Source organism: Apostichopus japonicus, chromosome 12 (genome assembly GCF_037975245.1).
Source record: "Apostichopus japonicus isolate 1M-3 chromosome 12, ASM3797524v1, whole genome shotgun sequence".
Taxonomy (NCBI): domain Eukaryota; kingdom Metazoa; phylum Echinodermata; class Holothuroidea; order Aspidochirotida; family Stichopodidae; genus Apostichopus; species Apostichopus japonicus.
The window spans coordinates 11,599,615-11,622,928 of record NC_092572.1 but is presented as its reverse complement, the minus strand read 5'-3'; the positions used below and the strand labels follow the sequence as shown (position 1 = coordinate 11,622,928).

General features: G+C 37.3%; 1 protein-coding gene across 2 annotated transcripts; it reads right to left on the bottom strand.

Annotated features, from left to right (window-relative positions):
* Window positions 1-213: 213 nt before the first annotated feature.
* On the bottom strand, window positions 214-21,408 carry LOC139977569 (uncharacterized). 2 transcript variants are annotated; one of them, XM_071986968.1, is made up of 17 exons: window positions 21,351-21,408; window positions 16,802-17,143; window positions 16,042-16,308; window positions 14,984-15,171; window positions 14,645-14,738; window positions 12,453-12,746; window positions 10,382-10,693; window positions 9,480-9,727; window positions 9,093-9,176; window positions 8,263-8,434; window positions 6,295-6,405; window positions 4,172-4,359; window positions 3,678-3,800; window positions 3,043-3,154; window positions 2,131-2,227; window positions 1,086-1,185; window positions 214-633 (listed from the first exon to the last, which is right to left on the bottom strand). In XM_071986968.1, exons 1-17 carry the CDS (start codon window positions 21,391-21,393, stop codon window positions 568-570), a joined length of 2,841 nt encoding a protein of 946 aa, XP_071843069.1. In that variant the 5' UTR covers window positions 21,394-21,408; the 3' UTR covers window positions 214-567. The 2 variants fall into 2 exon arrangements, with proteins under 2 accessions (XP_071843069.1, XP_071843070.1); XM_071986969.1 differs by having other exon boundaries at window positions 4,262-4,359.
* Between the last annotated feature and the right edge of the window lie 1,906 nt (window positions 21,409-23,314).

Here is a 23,314-nt window from a genome sequence, read left to right as displayed (position 1 = left end):
TGGCACTTATGTACTTTTGCTGGGTGTCAGGTGCCAGGAACCCCATCTATAGGTATTTAATTTTAAAAAGTTTCGGGGAGCCCCAAATGCAAGGAAATAGGTATATATATATATATATATATATATATATATATATATATATATATATATATATATATATATATATATATATATATATATATATATATAGTTTACAAGTTTGTTCAAAGTATCTCTTTGGAGATCCGGCCTTAGGAATCACAAATGATTTCGAGTTGGTTAGCATCATGTTTGATCTCTAGATCAAGACAAATATGTCACCAAAACATCATTGACTTATCAAAGCTGAAAGCTGACCGAGGTCAGTCTTTTATTTTCATATATTTTCATGATTATGAATTGTCAATTGTTAGCAACTCTGTAATTGGACGACATACTTTAATCTTGGAGTGACTCGAACTCGTGACCCTATGATGGAAAGGAACCGGCGTTATAACCACTGAGCTAACATTCCTCGATATGTTCAGTTCTTATATAGACTCATTCTTTACTCATATCTTGCTAGGTTCTTAGACTGTTTCATCACTCCTATTTTGGTAGGTTTTCCGCACATTCATAAATACAATCTTCAAAACCTTCCAGTACCAGATAATTCTGTAAATAGAAAAATAAAAGAAACAGAAGTATTTGTTATTTAACTGCAGTTCAGATTAGATCATATTTCATTCAATTGAACCTAAAGCAATTAAACCCAGAAAATATAATTGTGCTTGGGCGTGCATGGGCGTCTGCTTATATATGTTCGTATAAAACTCAGGGTGTAGAGTATACTCATTGAATATAACCAGAATTTTTAGACTAGTTTTTCTTTTAAAGTTTCTCTTTTAAAGCCCCACCCCTCCGCTCTGACTCCCAAAAAATTCATGGAATAATTGTTAAGCATTTTTTTATTTTTTATAAATTTAATTTTTGTGTAAAAGTAAGTTGGTCTGACGTTTCGATCCTAGCGTGATCTTCTTCAGAGACTGAATGACAAAAAAAAAAAACTATACGAGGGACAACAACAAAATTACCCTTTTTTCTACATATTATGTTGTGTTGCTCACCCTGCTTTCGCTTAATACGGCTTCTAGTCTCCGGCTCAAATCTTCGAATGTTGGTCTTTTCCTCGGGTCTGTTTGCCAGCATTGCATCATTAGGGAATATCTGTGTTCAAAAAAATCAACAATTAAAAATTTAACAATGTCAAAGGCATATTTACTGAACAAATAACTGCCACATAAACAGTATAAGCGATTAGTAAATTAACCCTCTGTATCATGAAGTGGATGTTGGTGTGTTTACGGTGTACTTGTTTTGTATTCTTATTGAGGACTTGGACAAAGGAATTCCAAGTCCTCGGGCTTCAATTCAAAAGAATTCTCACTTCCTCAGATGAATTCTTTGTTCAGGGGTATTGTGGTTAGGGGTAGTAGGTTTTGAACAATCGGAAAAACAATGGGGTCCTCAGCCTGAATGTAAAACACACCTGTGAGAGTTTATGTGAATGTGTTAATGATGTTCGTTTTGAAACGCAGACTCATGCTATCTACATAATTCAATGATCTGCATGTTGTGACATTCAACTGCAACAGATAATTAGTAAAGTTTATAATGGAGCCTTTTTTAATGATGAAAGAACTTTATTGAATACTGAAACTTGCAACCAGTTGATTTAGTCATGACAGAGTACTTGGTAGACTGGAAGTATGAGTACATAAGGATGAGTGCGAGTATAGGATTCCACTTGGTGTGAGTACAAGAACGAGTACAAGGCTCTAAGCGCGAGTATACGTGTTATATGCACTAGTATATGTACTAGGTTTCCGAAATGTCCCGAGTACGAGTACGTGTTAACGCACTAGTATTATGTTCTAGGTTTCCGAAATGTCCCGAGTACGGGTACGTGTTATTGTACTAGTATTATGTTCTAGTTTACCGAAATGTCCCGAGTACGAGTACTTGTTATTTCACTAGTTTATGTACTAGGTTTCCGAAATGTCGCGAGTACGAATACAAGTACAACTCCACTAGGTACACAGGTAACTCGACTTGAATATAAGTACCAATACGTACTCACTATAAGTCTAGTACTTGGTACGGTATACTTACATTTCGTTACTACAGTGATCTGGTTTGGTCATTCTCTTCCCATCTTGTAAGAATCTTGTTAGTTTCCCACTTGTAATGCCGGCATACGGATATGAACCTGAAATGTATATGCATTAGACGGAAGTGACGTAATGAAGTAGCGAACTTGAAGTTGATTCAGTAGGCCAATGTATAATTCTGGAGAGAAGTAGAAAGTTATAGGAAGTTGACTTCATTTGACTAACTTAGAACTAACAAAGCCCCGGCCAAATCGTATTTGTTTTAGTTTTTTCAGCTTATTGTGGATACTCTAAATAACTTTGCTCATGACAATATATTAGTGGTACCAGCTGTGAACTATGAGTGATGACATTTTTTTAAAAATTAGTTCCACCAGGAAGTTGCTACAGAAGAAATTCCCTGGTTCACTAGATGTTGTTTGACGATATGTGAAATATTGTGAAATATGACAAGCTATTAATGTCATGTAAAGAAGGATTCTCAATTTCTGTACAAAATTGACAAAACGACTCCAGTCAGACGGAACTGTAATCAGCAGTAATTCCAAGGGGGCGGGGAAGGAAGGGGGGGATGGAGAAGAAGAACTGACTAGCATATAAACAATAGAAACGAAAAAGAAAGATAGGAATAAAGAAGCAAAACAAAAATTAAAACATAACAAACAAACAAACAAACAAATTCGATGGCATCCGGCTTGAAAGAGAGACTATAGTTAAGAAAGTTAGCAAAGGCAATGAGATTGGAAACCTTACTTGTGACAAATATATTAGAAAAGATTAGACTAACATATTTTATATGTTTGTTCTTAGTTTGAACACAGTGTTAGAGGGCATAACTGCCCATCCAGTTAACAGTGTTTTTATGAATGGCATCTACATCAAAATTAACTGTGATCGTCCCGTAACCATTTACCTATCGTAACAATCTCCCAGAGTAGAACACCGAAGGACCAAACGTTACTTCTGATCGTAAAGGCATTCTCGAGAAGTGACTCTGTAGCCATCCACCTGATGGACGACCGACCCTACACAGCAAAAACAAATAAAATAATAATAAAACAAATATAATCATAACAATTATGCTTTTAAAATTATATTAGTAAAGTATAATTTTATATTTCGATGGTCAGTAGAAAAATAACGAGAGATTCTAGAATAAAAAAATCGCAATGTTTAAAAAATTTCTATGAACTAAGGAATCTTCAATCAATACACACGTCACACACAGCTACCCGCAGAATTTTGTTTTAGTTGCATAGTGCGATCAATGGCGTGGAATCGAGAAATGGCTTACGTTTAGATATAATATACTGATAGGGGCATTATAGCCTACGTAGGAGATTTTGTTCCCCATACCCTCCTTCCATTCTGCGCCCTCTGAAGGGCTCTGCAATCTTACCATCCTATCTTATATCTGGATAATACACAAACTATAATCATTCCCTTTAACGCCCTCCTGCTACCCACCACCTCTCTCACGAGGACCAGCAGTACTTCGAAATTTTGCGATTAATTAGTAAATTATTTTACGGATATTTTGAGACGCACCTGGGTCTTCCTGTGGGCAATGCCATCCTTAATGACGTCACGAGAATGACTAAAATTCGATAACTTGCAAACGTCTTCTCCCGAACGTAGAATATTTCTAGCTGCCAGATCTCTGTGAATGCACTGTGTGGAAGGAAACAAAACAAAACTTTTGTTTTTGCTCTGGATTGTTATGAATTGTTCTTTGGTCTGTTAAGGATATTTTGGTTGGGGGGGGGGGGGGGTTGGATGAGATCTACATATAGCTCGTCTGATAGTGAATGAAGTGCTCAAGTACCAAATTTTGTGTCAGTAAAGTGTTGGCAGTGCTGTTTGTAAAGAGGGCGCTCATCCACTAACATTTTTAGGAAAGTAAGAAAAAATGTTGAGAAAAGTCGGTTATATATCCATAGTTTTAGTCTGACCTCTTAGTCAACCGGTCATTAACATCTCAATATGCATAGTCTAAGTTTTTTACGCCAAAAAATTAACTCTCTTACAAAAGTTTGGCTTACTTTCATTGAAGCAAGATATGACATTCCATTAGCAATTTCATATCCATATCTTATCAGATCCGTCGGCGAGAGAGTTGTTCTTAAGCTTACTCTTTGGGTTATCTGATTGGTCACGTGTTGTCTGCTTTGACGAAGATGAGTGAGAAGATTCCCCAGGGAAAGATATTCCATTATAATCATCTGTGGTTCTTTAAAAAAAGGGACAATGCAAGGATATTATAATGTTAATAAATTTTATTCAGAAACCAAAGTGACGTTAACTTTGGAATGCCACAAGTTACGCTGTATGAACTGTTTAAGCTTGAAGTAATGTTGCAATTCTTTCAAGTTGCCGAGAAGCCCTGTTTTCCCCGTAAGTTGTTAACTATGACGTAAGCAATCGTGCACCTGGCCTTTGTTCGAAGTGTTGAACTTTCCGGTCTCCGGAAGACTTGTGATCACCACTCAGAGGCGGTGTTCTTTGAAGTAGCAAATTCTCACGCGCGTAAACTTAGGCTCATATCCAGGCTAGTATAAAATGAGCTGTTGGTAACGTGCAAGGCGGTAACCTTTGACAAAATTTCTCACTAGACAAGCTACAAGTCTACGAACGATGCATTTTCTTATCATTTCTATCAACCAAGTTGGTAAATATTTCTCACACCACGGCAACGTGTCTAATTTTAAGTGCTCAGAATATTAATTAATGATACATTTGTGAGTCGTATGAATAATTGGCAGCAAACTGCACTGATAGAGATTACGCCTAGTTATTTAGGATTAACTTTTTTAACCGATTTACACGTGCACGTTATTAGCGTAACTTATTTGTTCACTGAACTGCGTGAACTGTATGTCGTAAGTATCAGTCAACTGCAGTGAATGGATAAAGTTCAGTAAAGTCCGTAATAAGCTGCATTATTGCATTAGTGCTAGTTAAGCTATCAGAAATGAAGCTATATAGGTTAAATGATCCACATGACAGTCATTTAGTCCATCGATTGTTTCATGTATAGTTACTTCGGTTAACGGCGTTGTTGACATCGTAAAATTATCTATGTAGCCCTGAATCTGATTTTATCTTTGTACGCTGCGTTTGGAACCGCGTTGTACGCTGCATTGGCCGTAGTCTTGTTCAAGACCCTGGCGTTCTGCTATTTCTTGGCTTGTTACAGTTAATATGAATGCGCCCTCACATCCTCTTTCGAACATTTATGCCTAATTTCCCTGACAATTCAAGCAGCTTTGTGGAAGTGCGTCCTTAGTTTTAGACCAAGCCTACGTTGGGCGCTGCGTTGCGGCATTACGTTCTGCGTAATGTAAGGATAAACAATCAGAGCCGTATATTGTAAGCACAATATTTTGTGACCCTTGTAAGCTTCAGGAGGTTTGAATAAATGGTACCACTGTGCCACGGACACTTCAATGTCTTCTCCATTGGCATATTTTTTTTCGCGACTCTTTCGCCAACCCCAGCTTTAAAGACTGCACCACCAAACAGGGAAGTGACATTACAATATAATTCTGGTTTCATTTTGGAGACATAATTTTGCAACTTTTGATATTATAGTTCTTCAAAATAACGACAAAGTGAATATCATAAAAAAAAGTAATTATACTATGATCTTACTGAAATAAAAATTTGAAAGTTATAATGGGTTTTGTTATATTTATATTAATACTTATCATTTCAATTTCGACATACTCATATCGATTTTAATATACTTTTATTTGGTGGCCTTAATTAATTCACAAACTTTGTGCTAATTTGATTCACAACATTATTTTAAACGAGAATATCATTGCAGACACGAACAGTCCCGTGTTGTTCGTTCTGTAATAGCTAACTTCTAAATTTACCTATTTTCTCTTCATGTTTTTGAAGCGGTAGATATGCAGTACGAGCTGAAATCGCATTAGTTTCTTAAAATCATAAATGTTAACCCTTTGTTAGAAAAAGAACAGATTTCCTTTTTTTAGTTAGATTAGTTCATTCTGAAAGACAATCTAATTACACAAAGTGTGTGTCTATGTAACTGATGGAGGTAGATATGTGTAACACGTTGAAACTCGCAATTGCTTTAATTAACCTATAACTATTATTTAAACTTTTAATTGGATAATGATCAGACTTTGCACTTTACCTGATGTCGTGCAACATCCAAAAAGGGTAACAATAAAAGGATGAGGTTTCAGTCTCATCATCACCTCAAGCTCTTTCTGGAAACCGACTTCATGAATCTCATTGTAATCCTCTGCAAAGCAAACAAGCAATCAAAAATAAACAAGCAATTAACAAAGAAAGAAACAAGCAGAAAAGAGGAAAGACAACAACAACAACATCAATAACAAAATACTTACCAAGAAACACAGCATGAGTGTGGTGACGTGTTTGTTTAAGAAATGAAAAAAACAAAACAAAAACAATTGTTGCAATTAATGATTTCTGTCTGTTGGAGTGGTCTGGTGGAGTGTTGTGCTAACCGATTGGCTTATTGATAGTGATCGATTAGTGAAAACAAATTTATCAGGCATGTCAGCTTAATGATTAATCACTGTTTATGATACATGCGTATGTTGAAATATTTCACCGATCAATAAGTCAATCACATATGCATATATACAGGAGCGTCGGAGCCGGTACCGCAGGTCCGGAGAACGCCGGACCATATTCACGGCGCCAAAAAAAAGAAAAAAAAGTAGGACTGAGAAAAAAATGGCATAAAATAAAGAACCAAAATGAAACATACTTCAAAAATGTGTTTCAGAAGATTAATCGGGTACAAAAACAGACAAAGAGCACAGAAGAAAAGCCTACACCAGCAACGCATTCGCTGATTGATCTACCGGACACCTCTATTGATAATTACGGTATAGCGCCTTTGATCTAGTATATATAGATCAGTGTATAACACCAGTTCGCAATGCATAAATATGCGGTACAGCAGTGCTTTTACGCGCAATTCGTGAATCTGTTTTATTTGTTTATGAGGACCAAAGTTGTAAGTGGCAGGGTCTTGTTTTAAAGCTCGAGAAGTGCCATTTCCTGCAATCTGGAAGGCATTTGTTTTCAAAATTTTCTCCGTTGCGCTACGCGCCAACCATGGTAGCGCGAAGCGTAGTTTCACCTACCAAACGCCCCCCCGATAATTATCATAGATGGCCAAACACTGATCTGCCGTACCAATCCCAAATAGCTCCCGACGCCCCAGATATAGTTTTATGACTGTACTTTGTCACAAGTTTACACAGTGTGCTTGATTGTTCTTGATAGTTTCAGTTTATAGTTTACATTTACGTCATAAATTGAAATAGCAATCTCAAGTCCAACACAAACCTCGGTGTTTCAATATCTCTCTGTATGATATGAGCTTCAAAACCTATATTTGGGATTCGACTTTGAACTACCCGAGCTTCTTTACCGGGGTGTTTGGCAAACATGAACCTTGTTTTGTACGACCGGTATGAACTCAACTTTTAAAAGATCATCAGTGCACATCATCTGAACAGGTGAAAAAGGTGTTGAAATGTTCAGTTGTCGTATGGCCACAAATCTTGTTTCTTACAGAAAACGAAGCTTTTTGTTCTGCGCCCATACAAAGGCCTATTATAACTCATAATATTTCAAAAATGAAAAACAAGGAGCTAACGTATTTTACATGTTATCACACATTCGGTTAGGGTCGACATATAACACCTTATGTTCGTTTAAATGAACCGACTGTTCCTAACTTAAATGCCACCACAACGAACATGGATATCCAATAGGCCTACTAAGTCACAAACTTATATGTTTGTAGTTTTTAGTGTGACATGACACCTTTACGGTGAAAGCTGTATGGACGCTGCAATCATCGAAAAAATACCAAGAAGGTATGTTGCCCCAAAAACTAAGATAATGTTGCTCTGTTATCGTTATGAACAAAATTCAACTTTGTTCAATGTTCATAAGTAATAACCTGTAGTGCAATTTATTATTAACCATATTTTTGAGTGCTAAAAGGTTAACTGTTTAGTTTATGACAGAAACAAACGGTAGTACGACAGCGCCCCTGGTTTGTATTGAAGCTGTTTCACTCGTGAAGGTGTCTTTCAAATATCGTGATTCTGACCTTTTAACATTTTGACTGCAACGCTAGTGGAAACATTCGACTGGACGATACCCACGGCTTCCGCTTGGTAGACCACGCCAAATGACCCTTGACCTATCAAATTTTTAAGATGGAGTCGTTCACGAGGAAACTCAATGTTTACAGGAGGCGTCATAAAGAAAGAACTAATAAGCTGTGGAAGATTGAAAAACAAGAAAATAAATGTTTACTGAGGCCTACATAAAACTTCTCAAAATCAAGTTTCTTTCTAGAGTTTAAGACGCAAAAAAGGGGAGGTATCCGACCGGGGAAGGATGGGGGGGGGGTTGGTTGGTGGGGTCAGGCAATATGTGGCAGAGAAGGGATATTAAAGGAGAAGGTTTCGTGAGGCATCGAAATGGATGAACCATGGCAGTTTGTACCATTATACTTCCAAACAAAACAAACTTGCGACAACAGTGAGTCTAAAAGTGGAAAGCCTAATGGCTTATACTTACAATTTACGTCGATTTGGAAACCGATGGGGACCTTACCGTTATCTCAATTCGTGCAGGGAGATGCCAAGGTCCTTATACGTGTAATGTTAATAGGCCAATTGGTCCCCTTGGATCACCGAGAAGACCAAATAGTTGCTTAGCGAGTGTAAACAACTTTGCAATATTGTTAGTAAAACTTCATTGTACAACGGAAAAGAGAAAGTAAAAGAGAAAGTAATCCAAAACAAAGAGAAAGAGGAAAAAGAAAATGAACAAGTCCTCCCTCCCGCTCTCATGCCCCCTCCCCCTGCCCTCCCCTCCCCTTCCCATAAAAATAATAATAAATGCTTGGAAAGAAAAGGAGAGTAAACTTACGGACGGGAGAGGTCTAATTCTGTATTGTATGGAGCAATCGCTGGTAAGGGAAGTTGGTCTCTCGTACAAAGAATCTCTCATATTCTATAACGGGAAAGTAGTTGTCAATTGATCATTGCACAACAAAACTGTGACAAACACCGAACTCAAAAGACTTCTACATGAGTGTTAAAGGTATCCACAGAAAACCATATTTTTTCTTAACTTCGTGGTTCAATGCCCAAAACATGAATTATCGAAAATAATAATGAAGTTCTATTTTGAAAAAAAACCTGATAGAATGAAATGCGTCAACCCTTCCAACCCTCATCCATAATACCAATATTGCAATCATTTCCCATATCGTGAGATCCAAATGTTAACTGCATGCGTTAAAGTAGTACTAACATCATTTGGTTTTCTCCGTCTTTTCAACCATCGATTCACTGGTAGAGTAGAGGCCATGAAGAGGCAGAATCCCACTATCATCATACAAACGATAGATACCAACACTAGACAAATGATGACGATGGCTGACTTCTGAGAGGCAGGACGAGACGGTGTCAAGTCACCTTCGGTTACGTTGTCTTGTGAATTACTGGAGTTTGGTAGTGAGGCATTCACATCAGGTATAACTTCAATCAACGCAGTTTGACCTTTTATAGATGAGTAAAATCTGAATATTAACCTAGGCTATATTATAGGTAGTTTTATAGCAGGTTATTCACAAATACAATCAGTGCATTGGTACGTGTCCACACCAAATATGATTGTTCATCAATATATTTATATTTTTATTCGGAGATTGTGATTATAGTGAATATCATTTGTAAGTAGATAAAGACAAGTGATATTTAAATACATACACATTTGATATTCTATGAATTGTTGTGATCCCGTAGTACCGTACGACATTGAGGGAAAGGAATACCTCGTTTAGACCTCGGGTGTCCTTAATACTTTTACAGCTAGTCATTAAAACTTCCACCCCTCTGCTTCCCCCACGACCAAGAGTAACTGTTTATATACGAATCGAAAAGGAGAGCAGTTTATACCTTGGTATGTATTTCAAAACATAATACACTGTTTCCCATTTATTAGGCCTACTACAATGGTATAATCTCCTCATTTTACAATCCACAAACATTTAAGATATAATATTATTGCTTAAGTTTGCAAACAATTTTAAATCAATGTCATCACCATATTGTTTACTTAAAATGAAGAAGAACAATATAGAAGAAGGAAATAAAATAACGGTAAACACAAATGGTAAACAACGAAGAACAATAAAAGTGACTTATTCCTACCTTGATTGCTGTCACCGTTTGTGCTATGTCGTCTGGTATTGAGTGGATATTTGGTTACTATGACGACGGCTTTGGAAGTCATTCTGCCAACAGTCTGACCGGGCGCAGACGTCTGAGTGAATGATTCATTATGTTTGCCTGGTCGGACAGGAAGGGTCGTTGGGTTGCTTGATTGGGTGGCTGGAGGGTTGACGACTGAAGTGAAATCGGCAGATGGTGCTGTTGGAAGAGTGTTGTTGGTGTCCGTATTATTCAGTGACGGACCTTGTGATAAGGTGGTGGGTACGTTTCTTGGCGATGATGTTGTTACCACTGAAAGAGATTCAATGTGAATGAAATCAATAATCATGTCTGATGTAGTGAAGAAAACTGTCTTAGGGCATATATTTCGTAACATTATTAAATAGACAAACCAAATACGACATGTGGAAATGATATTTCAGAAAGCGCATTTGAATGTTCCATTTTTTGTTGTATGGCCAACAAAAATTCAAACTGAATACAATATGAATATCAACAATAGCAGCGAAAACAATAACACTAAGAAACATAAGAAAATATTCCACCACTAACAACAACACATAAAGTGTTGCCTCGACTGACAGGCTTAGACACGAAACATGGTGAAATGTGACGAGACGTTAAAAAGGGGCGCTCGGAAGGTAATGAATAAAAGTTGTGTCAACGTTTCTACAAGTTATAAGATAAATTCATAACAAAAATTAACTTCCCTGTTACAACAACATCAGCTTGAATGTACCAAGTTAGAAACATTTTTTTTTATGATGCATGTATTCATATAGGCATGCATATATTTCTTTAACTACACCTGTTTATTATTTCAGTTACGTAACTTGACGGTCAAATATTATTTTAATTCTTTGAACTTCAGTTTTTCTCTGTAATATTTGGTTCTGTTTCGTGGTATAGGAAGGTATTCGCTTCGTGACCATTAAAGTAAGCTTTTATGCTGATCAATTTAATACAATATACTTGCATGATTTACCAATATGTATTATTGTCATCCGTTTTATTTTTACGAATCCTAGCTAGGCCCTAGTATCTCTCTTTGGGGACCCAATATAACGATATGTAATACGCAGGAAAACATAAAACTAGGGTACGTCATGATATGCACCCGAGTATGGTAGGCTACGTTAGCTACACATAAGGAATACAATATCGGAAGCTATCTATGTCAGAATACTCTTCATCACCGATGACGTAAGGACAGATGTTTCTGTCAATTTATAAGACAAACTGACAAGCTATATCCTGAGTATGTCCAAACGCTAATACACTTCTACATAGGTTTTTGCACTTCAGTATATGTCAATATGACTATTATCGTTAGGGTACGTAAAGATATACTTAAAATAATAAAATATACTTATTGAGCTACAGTTACTGTACAAATAAATACTCGATGGCACTCTCCAGCTTTGGCAGAGGGCACTTTCATATCGGTATTAATGCGCATTATTTTTACTGCTTTTTACATATCACTGAACCACAGTAATATTGATCGCACAAAAGCGCTGAAAGCGCACAAAAACGCGTATGCATACACGTGTTAAAGTAATTAACATAATTATTCTGACTTGAAACTACGCAAAATGTTAAAAAAATCTATATATTAGAGAATCCTTTGATGATTTTGTATTGGATTGGAGTGCCCCATTAAATGCAAACTGCAAGAAGCCCGCACACACACACATTTTAAATACAAGCATAATAATAAATTGAAAGTTATAAATTATTTCGACATTAATCAACTGTTCTCTGTCATATGTAATTAATAATACCGAACATATATTGTATCTCCCGTGCATGAGATGTTGTTCTCACCTCAATGACTTTCAAAATATTCCTGGAAATCATCCATCCAATCATTCCCCACTACCCAGTAACAGTGGGACCGGGAAAAGAAAGGACCACAATAAATCATGGCTTCGTGCATTTTAAAGGCTTGCAAAGAGCTTACAATGACTTACCATGACTTGATACCCATGTATGTAAACTTATTCAGGTCATCCCCAAATGACACTTAATATATGTAAATAGCACCAACCTGATGCCATTCGCGTTGAAACGAAAAATACTTCGGAATAATCGCTCCATCCGGCTTGATTACCAGCGGAAACAGAGACGGCGTATGTCGTCGTCTCTCGAAGCCCAGTGAGTAAAATCTCTTGGGTAGCTGGGAACTGCTTCAATACCATTGTCACTCTCCCAATCTCACGGTATACAATCTTAAACATAGTCGTTGGATTACCACCGGCTATAACCGGACTGTCCACGTGCAATATTATTGAGGTAAGGGTCACACTTGACGAGGTAACAGATAAGGGGGTTAATGGAGGTCCTGGAAACGAAGAAAGATAAGAGAAGGTCATCAATGATAAAGTATGTGACTTTTGTAACAGAGATCCACAAAACAGTTTTTCTATAAAGTTGGGAAGGGGAACGGGACGCGAATATGACGGGTATATCTTCGTTGCAACGAACGAATTTTGGTAACCTCGAAGTGAAGGTTTCTATGGTATGACGTAATTTTCCGACCAATCATGAGCGACTATTTTCACATAGTTGCAAACCTGTTTGGGAAAAAAATCGCGACCAGGGCGGGGGATTGGGACGTCCACATGTACATGATTGCTCTTATAAAACATTGGGGAAATACCCCAACCGTTCCGACACTTTCGAGAACCTTTTAAAGGAGACTGGAAGAAACATTTGAGAAAAAAAACATATTCATTTTAAGTTGTTTTCATTTCATCGGAATACATCATTTGCCATAAAGAGAAATTGTAATTGTTTACAACCTCTTACAATTAAATTGTGCATCCTGCCGATAAAAAAATGAATCTCCTTTTCATGAAAAGTTACAAACCGTGAACATTTATCAATAACCCCCCCTCCCCCCAAAAAAAGAGAGAAAAGAATACCATTCACAGAAGCGAATTCAATTTCATCAGGATGCTTTACTATACAGGATGTGAGTCATTGTCGCATACCCACAGCCTGTTCCCACGAGGTATACAAGCAACTCGGGCTCATGGTAAAAACACTGTATAGCTATTTGTTCGAACTTTACCCAAACATGTACAGGTCTGTGTTATTCACCTCAGTCGGTGCTGCAGGAAACTGATGTGAGAAGGTGAAGAAGGGGTGGGGGATGGGGGGGGGGAGCAAGGCGGATAAGATTGAGTTATGACGGTCATAATTTCTGTGAAAATGAATTTACAGTGTTTAAGTTTTAGTGTTTAGTGAATGTTCTGAATTTATCGGATTTCTGTGTACGAGGGACTAGAGATATCACCTTCGAAGGTGGAATGGATAAGTGACAGCTTCATTCGTGCATGAATTTTTTTCTCCAAACTTGTTAAGAACTTGCTGGGATTTTGTGTTTCGCCAACCCTCAGAAAAAAAGGCAACTAATCAGAGGTCAAACTTCTATAAAGTGATATAGTGATTTTATTCTATAACTCCATGTGGAAATATTGAATTGAAATGTAACCTTCACATGTGCACCTGGAATGTCAAGTCTATCAAATTATGTAGTTATCGGTGACTAAGGTCAAAGATCAAATACATATTTTGCCTGCTATTGTGTGAAAATTCCTAAACGACTGTGCCGCTTCTTTTCAAACTAGGTAGTGACCCCAACAAATGTTTGCTATGGCGTAGGAGTAAGGGCAGGAGCCAGATCAATGCTGAGCAATGCAGACATCACCATGGACATTATTGCACTTAAACATATTGGCGGTCACACCCGAACCACCCCAAGAGAACGTATTTTGTTTGTTTTGAGAAAGACATATATTCATTTCACTGTCTTTTCATCGAAATTTCTTATTTTGTCTTAAAACAATACTGAAATTGTACAACTCTTACAAAGTTATTTGCCCATAAAAAATTAATCTATTTTTATGATGAAAAGGTAAAAAAATTATGGCAATTCATCCATACCCCCCCCCCACCCACCTTAAAATAGAAAAGGAAGGGGAAAAGGAAGAAAAAGAAACGGTACATGAAGCGAACTCAAACACCATTAGGATATTTTCAATGTTTTCATCTTCCCTAAATCCAAAATAATGTATTTTTTGGACTATCCTTCCATAAACTCGGTAGAAACAGCTCAAAGCTGTAGCCACGCAGTTACCTAAGTAAGAATGACGTGTATGCAACTATAGAAAGTATATTATAGGTAATTCCAGGTACAAAAGTATTTCAACTCAACATGCTGCTTAAATTACTTACCAGCTGGGATGAGTAAGATCGATTGCTTAATTCTGCCAAATTTGTTCTCTAAGGTACAGGAATAACGACCGAAATTGGTATCATCTGGTACAAACTGTAACAAACAGAGGATTGTCGGGAGAATGATATATTTGTATTCTAAAGAAATTATAAATCAAAACTACCTTTAAAGTTAAACAGATTTGGAGAAGGGTTTACGTTTAGTTAGTTTATGAAGTAATAATGATGTCACATAAAATAATATAAAGTTGAACCTCTTGTCTCGCCCAAGCTTTTTTTGAGTATACACTCGCTTGCATGTTATATGCGCACAACTGTCAATGTTGCAACTGAATTTACCTGTAAGGAATAGATGCCCTCTACTTTATTTGAAGTAAGTAAACTTGCGTCCGTGATCGGCACTCCTTCTTTGTACCAAGTAACCGAAGGATATGGATAGGCGCTAACAGTCACCGAGAGTGTCACGAGTACTCCTACCCTGCCCCGGATAACTGATGGCTGTTGGGAGGCAGGGAATGTGGGAGCATCTGTATAAAGAACAAAAATATGGAAGAGAAAGACACCGGTGCTGGAATACTATGTATTTAGGCATTTTGTAATAAGTTTTATTTTAACGAAACCCGCTCCCCTCACAAAATGCTGTTCATCAGTAATAGACCATTTCATAAAAAATAGCTTCATATTAAGATATGAATACAACTACAATGGCCAGTATAGCCTGTACTAATAGATTACATATTCAACGATTCGTTCATTCTCTGCTATTACAAAGCTGTTAATCAGAAATGCAAATATCTTGTTACCTTTCGCGGTACATTACTTGTATTATGCTTAGAAAGACAGGAATGTACAAGGAATTCAAAATCCTTCTAGCTTTGGCACAGCAGTATATGGTAAGTTGGAAGTTACTCTGTTATTGCTTTACGGCAGATACAAAATATTGATATTGCTATTAGTGATAGAACATATTTAAATATGCATAATACTTTTCAAATTTGTGAACTTCGTAATTTTATTTGATTTGTAGGTCATAAATTAGTAAAAAAAATAATAAACAGCATTCGAACAAAGGAAAAGGCTACAACAGGACTCAAACCAATTTTACGACACTTGTGTTTGTTCCCATGCTAATTATAGAATATACAACATGTCGGTAAACGTGATTTTCTTTACATGAGATTATCAGCTCGTTTTGTAGGTGAGTGTAAATCAAAGTAGGATGTCCCATTACCTTCTGAAGTTTGTGCCACGTCACTCCTTCGCCCGATTAAATCCACATCTTAGTGAAATGTTACATGTTTATGATATTTCATGTATACCAGGGACTAAGCATCTCACCGGTTGGAGAGGGGCTACATATATTTTTGTCTTTTGCACATTAATTACACCCTACTCACGGTTTACATTGACTCGTACAGTGGCGTTGTCTCTCCCTAAGATATTAACAGCAGTGCACAGGTAAATCCCTCCATCGGAAACTTCCATCACCTTAAAAGACAACTCCTCGTCGGGAACGGTCAGGTTCCCTGACGGATGGTTGCTACTGGATGATGACGTCGTCCAGCTTACTCTTGGTTCGGGGTCACCGGTAGCATTACATTGTAGGTTTACCAATTGTCCAACGGAAGTAACCAATTCTCTGGATATGTTCTGGATCCGGGGAACTAGGGGCGTGGGAAAAATATATCAGCTAAAGGTCATTACCACTTTCCTTTCTAACCGATTTTTTTCTAGTACCAAACAAATACAATTACAAACAAAGAAAAAAATTGTAATGAAAAGTATGAACAAGGGGTCAAACTCTGAAATTCACTTGATGATAAGTATAACACTTGAACTTCCATTTGTGTAGTTCCACCAAAAAATGATTTTACATGAAGTAAGGGGTAAAAACCTGAAAAGTATCCCACTTCTGATTTCTCATTTTCCCTGCAACACTTCGTTCGTATAATTATGTAGGCTACTAACCGCACTCTGTCTATGATCACATAATTATGTAATAAACAAATAGCAACACCAAATTTTAGGACACTAATGCTTATCTAGTAGATCATTGTGTAGTTATTAATCAACTTTATTGAATAAAAGGTTATAATTTTAAACTTTTAGACTTTATAGCAAACATATTATAGCTACTATGGTAGCAGTTTTTGTCACCTCCAACTTTAAGATGATATCGACTCTCGGCAGTGTAGGACGATCTTGGCACGCCAATCATTCGTCCATTTGTGAAAGTTGCTGTGCATTGCCAAATGCCTGCGTCTCCTTCGTCACAATAAGGTATTGTTATTATTGTTCCTGGTGGTTCTTTTGGTTGTAGCACGATATTGTATTTGGCATTGTTAAGGTTGGACTCAACTTCAACGCCATCATGACTCCATTTCATGGATGCTGGTTCTATGGTGGTGTTGAAAAATTTACATTTAATACTAACAGGTGTGCCCGATGATACAGCACCGTCTGGAGATGCCTGGATAGCAACATGTGACTGCGCATAACCTGAGAGAAAATGAAGAATCAATGAGAACGATACAATAAAATTTGCTCTAATTGATTGAGAGATATAAAAACTACAGCGTCATAGAAATTATCTTTCCTTTTCCTTACAATATTTCAAATCATTTATCCACAGAGGAAATTAATATTTCTTTGGAAGTTTTTCATATTGATGAAATTTACAGCTACAGAGAACATTGACAGCTATATAATTAATTATTCCATATAAAAGATGTCAGGATTCAAAAAACATCAACAAGAAAATTTTATTACCTCAATAAATATTTCAAAAACATCTACCTCGAAGAAATCACAAACCATCTACTTTGTTTCACTTTATCAAATACAGTATAAGCAACAAAGGGTTTACATTACAGAAAATAATGTTGAATATTACATTTATTTGTGTCAGTCAGGTCAGTCAGGGCACATTGCTTATATGTTACGAACGTTTATAAGCTATGTAGATTTGTGTACATATCTAGAACGGAGACATGCAAGAGATAAACATTGTTAAAACAATTTTTCTGCATTCGATTAAACGGTAGGCATCTAGTTGTTGTTGCTATGTTCGTTATATGACAAGTAGTATTTATATCCATATAGTGCAAGGAAAGGCCTCCAAGCCAATCATTCAGACTATTAACTGATGAGTATAATAAATACTAGTGCAGCTGCTGTTCTCCTTGGACTCTCAATCAATTTCCTAAACTTCCCTTAGGAAGTTACTCATAGTTAAATTTACAAGGTGTATGTTTATTTCCATTAGTAGTTTACTATGCGAGGTCACTGTAAAGCGGGTAGTGTAAGTGTGTTTATGTTGCACTAGAAGGGAAACTTTTCTGTTTCTAAGAAATATCTAGCTTGTCGAATCAATTGTCATGTTGTGATCATCATCATATACTAGACTTTTATAGCACAATGCGAAATGACATCGCAGAGAAAAAGAAACAAAATTACCACAACTACGGCAGTATATAGAGGGGTATATGTTTGCTTTTGGGGAGGGGCGAGTGTTTCACCACCCGTTCACCCATGCAGTCGGCAAAATTCTACTCCAGTCGGCAAACTGAAGGAAAGAAGAAAATAAGGGAAAACAAAGAGGGAAGAAGAGAGTAAAGAAGAGAAAGAACGAAAGTAAAAGAGGAAGAAATAATAAAACGAGGACTGAAGAGAGAAGAGAGAAGAGAGAAGAGAAAGGCAGTGGCGTACTAAGCGGGCGGGAGCGGGGGCAGGGGTAGGTCTGCCCGGTTACCAGTCAGGACATTCCATGCAACAGCCCCCCTCCAAAGCATTTATTATTCATGGGGATACTAGTGGCGGCAAGCTTTAGAAGAAAGGACGGAATTCACCTTATTTTCGTAAATCACGGTAGTGGTTTATGCATGCATCTAAATTGTCAACTAAAATGAATACTTTGAACAAGCAATAGGAAAAATTAAAGAAAAAAAAAATACTAAAAAATGAGTATTCCTAAACGTATAATGAGTTCATAGCTTAGCCAAAGATAGCATTATTTTGCATCTCAGCCAACTTGCATAACAAAGATCCTCAAAGGGGAGAGGCACATCTCAAGTCCCTATCCCCTCACGGGGTAGCCAAGGAAGGATCCGTTCCGGGTGCCAACCATTCTAGGTCCGCCACTGAAGACTAGGAGGGAGATGGAGAATGACGAAAGAGGGGGTGGGGTGCAGTTAGGAGAGGAAGTTATAATTTACACTGTAGACAACACTCTATTACCTTAATCTTACATGCTATATTACAGGTCAAAGTATAGCGCCATTTTAGCGCAAAAAACAGTAAACCTCAGTATTTTCTGTGGATAACTAGAGGACCCTAAAGCAGCGACGTAGCCAGGAATTTGAAAGGGGGGGGGAGCACTTTTTGCGATTGATATGGATTTACAAAGTTGTATGCAAGACTATCTGAGCGGAGCGCCACCATCGGTTGGCGCGGAGCGTACAAGAAAATTTTTGGTTTTACAAACCCCGCAGATGGCCGGAAACAGCCCTTCCCGAGTGTTCATTCTGGTTCCCTGGCCTCTTGCTAACTTGAGACACCTCATTCAATATCACTTGTAAACCCAAAAAACAAACGATTGAAAATAGTACGTAATTCAATACTACATAATGTATTAAAATTAGCAAGGTACATGTACAGAGTATGTCTTACTTTTCAACTTCTGATACTTGTAGATACAAAGATAGGCCAGAAATGTCTTTGATACAACTATAGCCAGTAATTGTCTTTGATACAACTGTAGCTAGTAAATGTTTAAGTTAGCCTAATAAGAGAAGGCGAGAGCTATCCGACGATTGCCATCTGATGCAAATTTCTCAACTGTTTTCTCAACTGACGTATTATCTGCGTAAACGGGTTCTTAACTACATGTTAAAAAACTGACAAGATCGGATCCTAGTCTTTTTCGGCGGTTAGAGTGTTGAATGAAACAGCACGCGATAGAAATGACAGCCTAGATGACAGAAGAATAGGTCACCTAATTTAGCCATGTTCTTGCTACGTTCATTTCAATAGTTTTTCCTGTCTATAGACTCTTAAACTCGTCCAGCAAGCTTATGGATTTGAATTATGGGTGTTTTAAAAAAAAAGATAACTTGGCCAAAACAAATGTAGGCCCGGGCCTACAGTGCTACATACTGGCTACGCCCCTGATCATATGATATCATTATCAGCAGATTTTGTATCCTGTTTGAATTCTTTTACATGTTCTTTTGCATAATATATCAGAAAGACAAACATAGCGCTCTTTTACAATTTTTCCAGTAGGATGATTCTAGTTTATTGTCCAATGTCTGGACTTTAATACATTTTACGAACTTAACTGATGGACAATATAAACTTTCATATTTTGTAATATAGCCAGATATGCAGTGGCCTAAAAACAAATATCGTTATCGCAGTGTATTAGCAGTGTAATAATTATTATAGGAAGTGCGTATCACGTACGATTGCTAGCTAGCTTCATAATATGCTGTTCGTGCAACAACTTAGGACGAATCATAGAAAGGATGAGAACGAACGTTGTCGACGTTGTTGTGCATACGGTTCGTGACATTCCATAGAGTGCGGTTAGGTAGGCAATATGTATTTTATTACGCAGTGGCCAACTGTATACTTGTAATAGGCTATAGGCTAAATTTAGCTAATTGCATCTGCCAAACTAAGGAAGTGCTGAATCAGTAGGCGTGAATGTTACTACGATTACAATCGACTTAACGGAGCTTGCGAGTATTCAAGATCAAAAGAGCACTGACAAAATACCATGCTAAAAAAACGACAGCTTAAAAAAAAAAATCGACACTGAAAGGGGGGGAGCAGTCGCTCCCCCTGCTCCCCCCTGGCTACGTCCCTGCCCTAAAGGTTTAGCTTACCCCTGTCCACTGGATCCCCTTCCCCGTCGCAGTCGTCTATCAGCACTTCCAGGCGATATTTTTTCTTTCTGTCGGCAAAACATGGCACAACCCCCCACCCATGTAGAATGATCTGGTCACGCCCTTTACTATAATAGCATCCTTCAAAGAGCCATCATTTCGATCGTGTTTGTAGGTACCACTGTAAGGTATTACACAAGCGAAATTTTTATTATAGCTATATAAGTTTTGAGACATGACTCATCAAAAACCTTACTTTTTTCTAAGTATTTAACATATTTAAATGTTTGAAGGACAATATCTCAAAAACCAGGATAGACTAACATGTTGGCTAAAGACATTAAATGAGAGCGAAACAGGCGTTCAATCAACACGCCAACCCAAACAAAGTGCATAGACCACTATAGAGATTAACCGAGATAAAGATACTGTGATATACTTCCCTTGCTGATATAGAAATAGCATATCCATGATATAGAACACAACGTAAAACCTCTAATTCCTGGGATATGTATTTGCTGACGCACTTTGCTGTAAATACAAGTGTGTTGACCCATATACGTACACCTCGTTCCGTCTCTGGCTACTCATTTGATAATACGAATTAAAATAGCTCATACAAAGTGATATAGTAAGCGACACAAGTTACTCTCGGTCTGCCTTCAATACATATATATGTGGACAAAAACATGTACCACGTAGTTATTGTACTTTATGCAATGTACTTTTAACAATATATTAAGTTGTCTCCTACTTGTCGAAGTATTCAGCGACACTCGCTTCTTATTCTGGCATTTAAAATACTTATAAATTCTTACCTCTTCTGGCACATAGTATTGTTATTCCAAGTATCCAAAGCATGGCGTCAAAACTTTGTTCCTACTACACTGAATGATTAAAGTAGTGTTAGGAGAAGCAATTATTCAACTCCATTCTAAGCTAATTAAGAACTTCCTTTGTCTGTATCAGACGACCCTGTGCTGTCGCTTCTCGCAGACAATTCCCAGGGCTTTTTAATGTGTCGTAGGAAATGGTAATTCAAAGAGGTAATGGTTTATAACATATCAGTAGCAAGACCTCAAAACGCCTTTGCTTCGTCACTATAGAAGTCTCGACACTTCGAGTCACTGCGTACATAAATACGCTGCATATTTGTCTCCCGATGATGATTTTAAGTGATGATGATTTTAAGTGAAAATGGAACGAAATCCAAGCATTGGATAAAAGATCGCATTCATGTTGTACCCATCTGTTTGAGATATATGGTTGACATTGTCACAGTTTGTTCCACGCGTGAAGATGAAGCAAACATGTGTGATGTTACAGTAATTACACGCTGAAAACGGTAAATTGTACGCTTTATTTGTTTTGATATTGCCTTTGATCTTTAATTATGTAGGTTTAGATTTTAATTTATGGGAATATGAAGGCAAAATAATGAATGGGATGAAGTCATATTGTGATACAACAATTTTGAACTTCTATGACATCACACTTGATTGCTTCAAGTCTATTTTTATTACAAAAATTGTCGACGCAGAATTTCAGCAACTACGGATTGAGGGAAAATTTCCCAGAAATGTTTCGCTTTCATCAGTAAAAAGCCAAACATACACCCATGGACTTTCCTTTTAATAGTTACATTGCTTTCAACAACTGCGATTTCATACCAAGAAGTCACAGTGATTGTTGTTTACTGAGGGAATTCTTAGAGAACAGGAATGTCCTGGGAACCAGCCAACTCTTAGAACCGAAAGCTCAAGTAATCAGAGGTCAAATGTCTATTAAGTGAAAAGTGATTTTATGCTATCAATCCATGTGGGAAGTATTGAATTAACATGCAACCATCACATGCACAATTTTAATGCACACGGTCCATCAAAATATGTAGTTATCGTGGTAACTGAGGTCAAAGATTAAATGTTTGTTTGCCTGCATAATTTTGTGAAAAAACCTCCTCCCAGACGGTTTTTCTTTAAGCTTGGTAAGGACCCCAACAAATGTTTACTATGGGGTCTCTGCTACTACTTAGCCATACTGGATATTACAGAGCGCTGATACTGGCCACACCTGACTAGGCGTATTAACTGACTGCACTTCTAGTTCTATTGTTTTGTTGCACAAACACCCAAAAGCCAGACGCAGTGACTCGTATTATTGACAAAGCAACTGAGATCTATGCTTGATTGCTTACTCCTATTCAATGTGCAATGGTGAACAACTATTTGGGTGCTTTTCACCATGAACAAAACCATCAGGTTTATGTACAGTATATGTGCAATAACGCATGTCAGAGTAAGTTATCTACCATTATATGTTGCCTTGCTGCCATGCATGTACTAATAAAACAGTGAATTATTACAGGCTTAACCCATTGGGAATCAAGCTCTCTTATTCCTTCACACATTGGCACGAAATATCTTATTGCTAAGCATTACGGGGTTAAAGAGGGGGAACAGAGAATTCTGGCTCATATGCTGGCGAATATTATGGCTATACAAGCATTCATCTCTTCTCCAGTTGGAGACCCTGGTTGCCATATTTGCTATGGCTCTGTCAGGTGTTTGTTTAGACTGAGCTGTTAAATCAAAGTTCTTCAATCTTCCGTTTGTAAAAAATTGGCTGATCATGATAATCTGTTCTCCAATGAAAACTAGCTGTACGATACTAAAGAAGGAAGTTAGACTTGTGTACCAGATGTAAATTGCAACAATTGCAAGGTGGCTGAATTTATCTTTTGGAATATTAAAAACCATATACTCATCAATATTTATCAGAAACT